Consider the following 6,744-nt stretch of genomic DNA (forward strand, 5'->3'; position numbering starts at 1 on the left):
TATTTGAAGTATTCCCTTGTTCTGAAACTCAGAAAGTTCTATTGCCCACTCATACTATCAAAGAAGAAGCTAGGTGTTTGTGGATGCTTACCCGCAATGATAATGGGGTCATGAGCTGGGATCAATTCAAAGAGATCTTCTACGAAAAGTACTTTCCCCAGTGCTTTTGAGACCGCAAGGTGTCCGAAATCTAAGAACTCAAGCAAGGCAACATGTCTGTAGCCGAGTATGAGCTAAATTCACAGAGTTAGCCTGATTTGCTCCTTACATAGTAGATACGAACTATAAGAAAGCTTGAAAATTTGAATGAGGGTTGGATCCAGATATGTGTGATCGGGTCGGTGTATTAAAACTGCCCAAGTATGTTGATGTGCTTGATAGAGCTCTAATGGTTGAAGCCAGCTTAGCCACAAAGAAACAGACTAAAGCTCCAACAACTGAATGGAGAGGTAAAAGATCTAGATTTAGTTCTAAAAAGGGTCGTTCTTTTGTGACAAATAAGAAGCAAAACACAGCATCCTCCAGTAGCTCAAGCCAAAGCAGTGGTTCTACACCCGTCTGTTCTGAATGTGGAAGAAAGCATTAGAGTGTATGTTATTGTGTATCTGGTGCCTGTTCTTGGTGTGGTAAAGTTGGCCACATGATGAAAGATTGTCCGCTTGGGTCCGAGAATGCCAATCACCCTGCAACAAGTTCAACCGGATCTGTTTCTGTATCGAGGTCAAATGCAAGAACTAATGCCAGAGGTAACACTGGAAATGAAACATTAAAGGCAAGGGAAAGTGTTCCCACTAGTGCCTGGGGATGTGCAGAATACCGAGTCTGTGGTGTCAGATATAATTTTATTTGTGCTCAAAATGCATATGTCTTGATAGATTCTGGTTCTACACACTCTTTTGTGTCGCATGCCTTTTCTCAGAAATTAATTACACCTTTAGAACCCATGAATTATTTACTGTCTGTATCTATGCCATCTGGAGGTTCTATGGTATGTGCTTATGTTTGTCCAGCATGTGAAATTATGATTGGTGATGTGACATTGTATGTTGATTTATTGCCATTGGGTATTGATCATTTTGACTGCATACTGGGTATGGACTGGTTGACGAAGTACTGTGCAACTATTAATTGTGTGAATAAATCTGTTGTGTTTCGTCCACCTAGTTTACCTAAGTTTGTGTTTGTTGAAAATGGGGTAGTTTCTCCCCATATTTGATTTCTGCCATAAAAGCGGTTAAACTGCTTAGGAAGGGATGTATGGGCTATCTGTTTTGTGTTTTGACTGAGACTTCTGACAGTCCTAATGTGAAAACTATTCCTGTTGTTAGTGAATTTCTTGATGTGTTTCTGAATGAATTGCCTGGGGACTTAATTGATAGAGAGATTGAATTCACTATTGATGTAATACCTGGAACACAACCAATTTCCAAAAACCCATATAGAATGTCAACCTCTGAATTGAAAGAATTGAAAACTCAACTTCAGGAATTGTTAGATAAGAAGTTTATTTGCCCGAGCACTTCACCTTGTGGTGCTCCAGTTTTGTTCGTCAAAAAGAAATGTGGATCTTTGAGTCTGTGTATAGACTATCAGGAATTGAACAAAGTGTCTATCAAGAACAAATATCCACTGGCCCGAATAGATGACCTATTTGACCAACTCCAGGGAGCATAAGTGTTCTCTAAGATAGACCTTAGATCCGGGTATCACTAGCTAAAAGTTAAGGCTGAAGACGTAGAGAAAACTGCATTTCGGACTAGATATGGGCACTATGAGTTTTTGGTAATGCCATTTGGGGTAACTAATGCACCTGCAGCCTTCATGGACCTAATGAATAGCGTTTTAAAACAATTTCTTGATGAATTATAGTTATGTTTATTGATGATATTCTGATTTACTCCAAAAGCATGAAAATCATCTAAGAACTGCCTTACAGATCTTGAGAGAAAATAAGTTGTAAGCAAAATTTTCCAAATGTGAATTTTGGCTTGACAGTGTAGCATTTTTGGGGCAAGTAATCAACAAAGATGGTATATTAGTTGACTCGCAGAAAATTGAGACTATTGTGAACTGGCCGAGACCAATTAATATATCCGCAGTTTGAAGCTTTCTAGAGCTTGCTGGCTACTACTGCAGATTTGTAGGAGACTTCTCTAAACTTGCCATGCCATGACTCAGAAAAATGTATCGTTTGATTGAACTGATCAGTGGGAATCAGCCTTCCAAGAATTGAAGACTAGGTTGGTAACTGAACCTATTCTAACATCACCCAATGGAACCGATGGGTTTCAAATTTACAGTGATGTTTCATACAAGGGTCTGAGGTGTGTGCTAATACAGAATGGTGAGGTAATTACTTATGCTTCTCGCCAACTCCGACCTCATAAAAGGAACTACCCAACTCATGATGTTGAACTAGCAGTTGTGGTATTTGCTTTGAAAATTTGGTGACATTATGTATATGGAGTGACGTGTGAAGTATACATGGACCATAAAAGCCTGAAATATTTCTTTACTAAAAAAGAACTGAACATGAGACAGAGAAGATGGCTCGAGTTAATCAAAGATTATGACTTGCAAATCCTGTACCATCCGGGAAAAACCAATACAAGTTGCAGACGCATTGAGTAGTAAGTCGATTGGGAATTTATCATGTTTGCTCACTGGTCAGAAAGAACTGTTATGTGACTTGGAAAGAGATGAAATTAAATTATATTGCATGGTTAGGGTGGGGTTCTAGCTACCATTTCTGCCCAGCCTGCAATCATTGAAGAAATTAGAGAGAAACAACTTGAAGAAGAGTTCCTGAAGAAAATTATTGAAGAGATTGACTCAATACCAAGGCCAGGATTTGTATTAGAGAACAATGTGTTGAAGTTTCAGAATCGACTTTGTGTGAAGGACTGTCTAGAATTGAGAAGACGAGTTATGGCTGAGGCTCACAATTCAAAATTTGCTATGCATCTGGGAAACACAAAAATGTACAAAGATTTGAAACAGAACTTTTGGTGGCTTAGGATGAAGAAAAGTATTGCTGACTTTGTAGCTAAGTGTTTGCACTGCCAACAAGTAAAAGTTGAACATCAACGAACCGCTGGATTACTTCAGCTGTTTCCAATACAGGAATGGAAATAAGAACACATTACGATGGACTTCATTGTTGGGTTGCCTTGTTCCTCCTGAGGTATGGATTCTATTTGGGTCATAATTAATCGTTTAACTAAATCCGCTCATTTCTTACTTGTTAAAACTTTTTATACTGTGGATAAATTGTCTAACATTTATGTAAATGAGATTGTGAGATTACACGATGTGCCAATATCTATTGTATCTGACAAAGATCCTAAGTTCACTTCAAGATTCTGGTAGAGTCTGCAACAAGCTTTGGGGACTGAATTGAGATTGAGTAGTGCTTATCACCTGCAGACAGATGGTCGATCAGAAAAAATGATACAGACCGCGGAAGATATGCTCAGAATATGTGTATTGGATTTCCAAGGAAATTGGGAGACCTACTTGCCATTGGCTGAGTTTGTGTACAACAACAGTTACCACTCGGGTATTGGAATGGCTCCTTGTGAAGCTTTATATGGTAGGAAGTGCCGATCTTCGATTTGTTGGGCTGAAGTAGGCGATAGACTGTTGTTGGGACCAGAACTTGTGCAAGAAACAATTGAGAAAGTGAAACTAATCCAACAACGTTTGAAAACTGCACAGAGTTGTCAAAAGAGTTATGTGGATGTTCGGCAGGAGAGATAGAGAATATGAAGTCGGTGACCATGTGTTTATCAAAGTGATGCCAAAGAAAGGGAAAACTCAATTTGGGATTAAAGGCAAATTGGCACCACGATATGTTGGTCCGTATGAAATCATTGAGAAAATAAATCCGGTGACATATCAAGTGGCCTTACCTCCAGTTATGGAGAATATGCATAATGTTTTTCATGTTTCGATGATTCGGGAGTATTTGCGGGATCTACACTATGTTATTGAACCAACTCATGTGTTACTAAAGGATGATTATACATATGAAGAACAACCAATCCAGATTGTAAACCACAGAATCAAGAGATTGAGAAATAAAGAAATCCTGTTGGTGAAGGTTGATTGGCAAAATCATCGAGGGACATATGCAACCTAGGAAACGGAAGAGGACATGATGAAGAGATACCCTGATTTGTTTCCTTTGGACCCAATATACTTCCGAAATGAAGGTAATTTGAGTTTGAAGGACCAAACTCTTTAATGGGGGGAATACTATAACAATCCCGACCTGTGATTAACTATTAAACCATGATTAAGAATGCCTACTACGTAATTAAAAGGAAATTTTGCATTAATTGCATTTGTTATATGTTATTTGCATTTATATTTGTTCATGGTAGGAATACTATTTGTGTTTCTATATCATTAAGTGAATTGAAGGCCATATCAGTATCTGATTACGAAATTGACTTCGTTTATGTGTTATTTAGAATTTTTAGAATTTTATGGTAGGTTTGAGTCGATTCAGAATGAAATAATTATAACAAACTAATGGCCATTGCTTGGGCTAATCAAAGCTTAATTAGAATTTCCTAATAGGGCCTATACAAGGCCACTGATTCTAGAACACACACACAACACTACATCTTCTTCATCTTTTGTGAGCTTAAACTGTGAGGAGAGAGAGAAGAAGAGAGAATTGAGATCAAACAAGGGAATTAGAGGAACTAGCTTGGAGTTAAAGATTTGGTTACTTAGACTCCATTTGAGGCAATAATGTAGGAAATTCAACCCTTAAGCTTGAGTTTAAGTTATTCAATACATGAATTTAAAGGAATTAAGATGATTATAATATGAATTAAGCTAAGAATGTAAAAAAGAAGAGCAATTCATGCATGCATGCATAATTCTCATGATTTTAAAGTTGTTTTCAAAGAATTTCCTCTTGCATGTTCTCATTTTAGCTTTATTTTAAGAATTCAACATGTATTTGAGTTAAACACCTTATTTGATCATGTTTTGAGAGATTTGAAGTCAAGATAATTCATGCATATTATCTTCATGTTATGTTCTTTAAGTTCCAAGTTTGATTTTACACAATTGGCATGCTTTTGGGCTTCGATTTTGCGAAATGATTTTGAATTTACAATGTTTTACAAGTTTACCTACATTTTCTCAAGTTTTGGGCCCAAAAGGATGTGTTTTGTTAGGTTGAAATTAAGTTTTGAAGCTTAGACATCAATTTGGAAATTCCAGAATTTGCATCCTCCGCTCGAACGGTGGAGTTTGTGTTCGAGCGGAGAATGTGAGCTCCTAGTACTTTTGTAGAGTTTGGGGGGTTGGCTCAAGCGACTCCCCTTGTTTTTGACCATTTGCTTGAGTGACAGAAGTTGCGCTCAAGTGTAAAATGAGAGCTTCTAGGAGTTTTACAGATTTTTGTAGACCGTTCGAGTGACAGAAGTTGCGCTCAGGCGAAGACCCTTTTTACTCAGTCTTGCACTTGAGCGACTGTCGAGTAGAAAAATCATGCAACCAGTACTTTTGCAGACTTTTTAGGCCGCTCGAGCGACCAATGTTGCGCTTGAGTGGACTATCCTATTTTTGAAAATTTGACTAAGTGTTTCAAGTTACATTTTGACATCCTCATTGCATCTTAGGTATTCCTAGGACATAATTAAGGTACAATAATGAGGACAAGACTTGGAAAAATGCTAAGAATGAAACGAAATAAGTTAAATACTTTCCGAGTGTGTGTTTCAATATATGTATCTGTTATATGTTGTGTAGGTCAAGTGCCGTCATTTGTTCTGCTATCAAAGTTATCTGTGAGTAATAACTCTATAAAGCTATGTTTAATATGAAATACTTTCTGAACATTATGATATGAATGAACTGTTTCTGAAAAGAATGGTACAAAAGGCTATTTTGAGGTAACATGAATAATGGCCCAATTCTTTGAAATGCATTAGTGGTATCCTTAGTAAAGGCCCACGCCCACGGGCAAGAATACTGTGGCTTATGGTCATAAGCCCTCGCCCGAGAGAAACAATACTGGCATGAGGCCCTCGCCGGGTGAAAACAATACAGTGGCCTACGTATGCTATACGATACCCGGTACCGGAGGTTCCATTATGGAACTTGATATGAATGACCAATGTGATTTGTTAACGCTAATGGATGTACCACACATGATTTGAATGGGAATGTGAATATGAATATGAATATAACTCTATTTCTAATACGAATACGAACATGATTGTGTTTCTAACTTGATAAGAGATTTGAAATCTGATTTCTGAATTTGTTATGGACATCATTCATTAAAATCTTTACTCTGGTATTATTAGCTGGGCTCTAGCTCACTATAATAATTATGTATGTAGGTGACCAGTTACATGACCAGGCTCAGTGATGATGGCTTGAAGATCTGTTAGTGTTGACCAACCTGCACACCTCCCGAAGAGGCTCTCGGAATGTCACTGGTCGAGTTTTATGAATGAAATTATAAGTTTAAGACTTTTGTTCGTTTTATAGAATAGTTCATTTGTGTTATATGTTTAATGACGAAGAAAAATGGATATGTACATGACGTCATATATGGGTATATGTATATAAGTTTTAAATTTATTGTCTCGTGTATGTCTGTACAGTTCTATGGATATTGTATTTGCATAATTGCTTCTGCAGCCCCCATATAGTACATGCTATTCTGTTCAAAGGCCTTTTGGTAATCCCAGGATTACAGGGCGGTTACGATAC

At 37.6% G+C, this 6,744-nt stretch overlaps 1 protein-coding gene across 1 annotated transcript; it reads left to right on the top strand.

Annotated features, from left to right (window-relative positions):
• The first annotated feature begins 325 nt into the window (after positions 1 to 325).
• LOC145806788 (uncharacterized) lies at positions 326 to 4,141 on the top strand. Its single transcript, XM_082904600.1, has 7 exons — positions 326 to 449; positions 633 to 746; positions 1,011 to 1,110; positions 1,200 to 1,401; positions 2,209 to 2,349; positions 2,728 to 2,981; positions 3,751 to 4,141. Exons 1-7 carry the CDS (start codon positions 326 to 328, stop codon positions 4,139 to 4,141), a joined length of 1,326 nt encoding a protein of 441 aa, XP_082760726.1.
• Positions 4,142 to 6,744: the final 2,603 nt, after the last annotated feature.

Source organism: Camellia sinensis, chromosome 14 (genome assembly GCF_055761805.1).
Source record: "Camellia sinensis isolate YWXY chromosome 14, ASM5576180v1, whole genome shotgun sequence".
In the NCBI taxonomy this organism is placed as follows: domain Eukaryota; kingdom Viridiplantae; phylum Streptophyta; class Magnoliopsida; order Ericales; family Theaceae; genus Camellia; species Camellia sinensis.

What these genes read in the sequence shown, in the direction of transcription:
- LOC145806788 (XM_082904600.1), top strand. Translation starts at nt 326, where the DNA reads ATGTGTGATCGGGTCGGTGTATTAAAACTGCCCAAGTATGTTGATGTG. An exon ending in TCCAACAACTGAATGGAGAG is followed by an intron (nt 450 to 632) that starts GTAAAAGATCTA and finishes GGTGTGGTAAAG; the next exon opens with TTGGCCACATGATGAAAGAT. An exon ending in GGTATGGACTGGTTGACGAA is followed by an intron (nt 1,111 to 1,199) that starts GTACTGTGCAAC and finishes AAAATGGGGTAG; the next exon opens with TTTCTCCCCATATTTGATTT.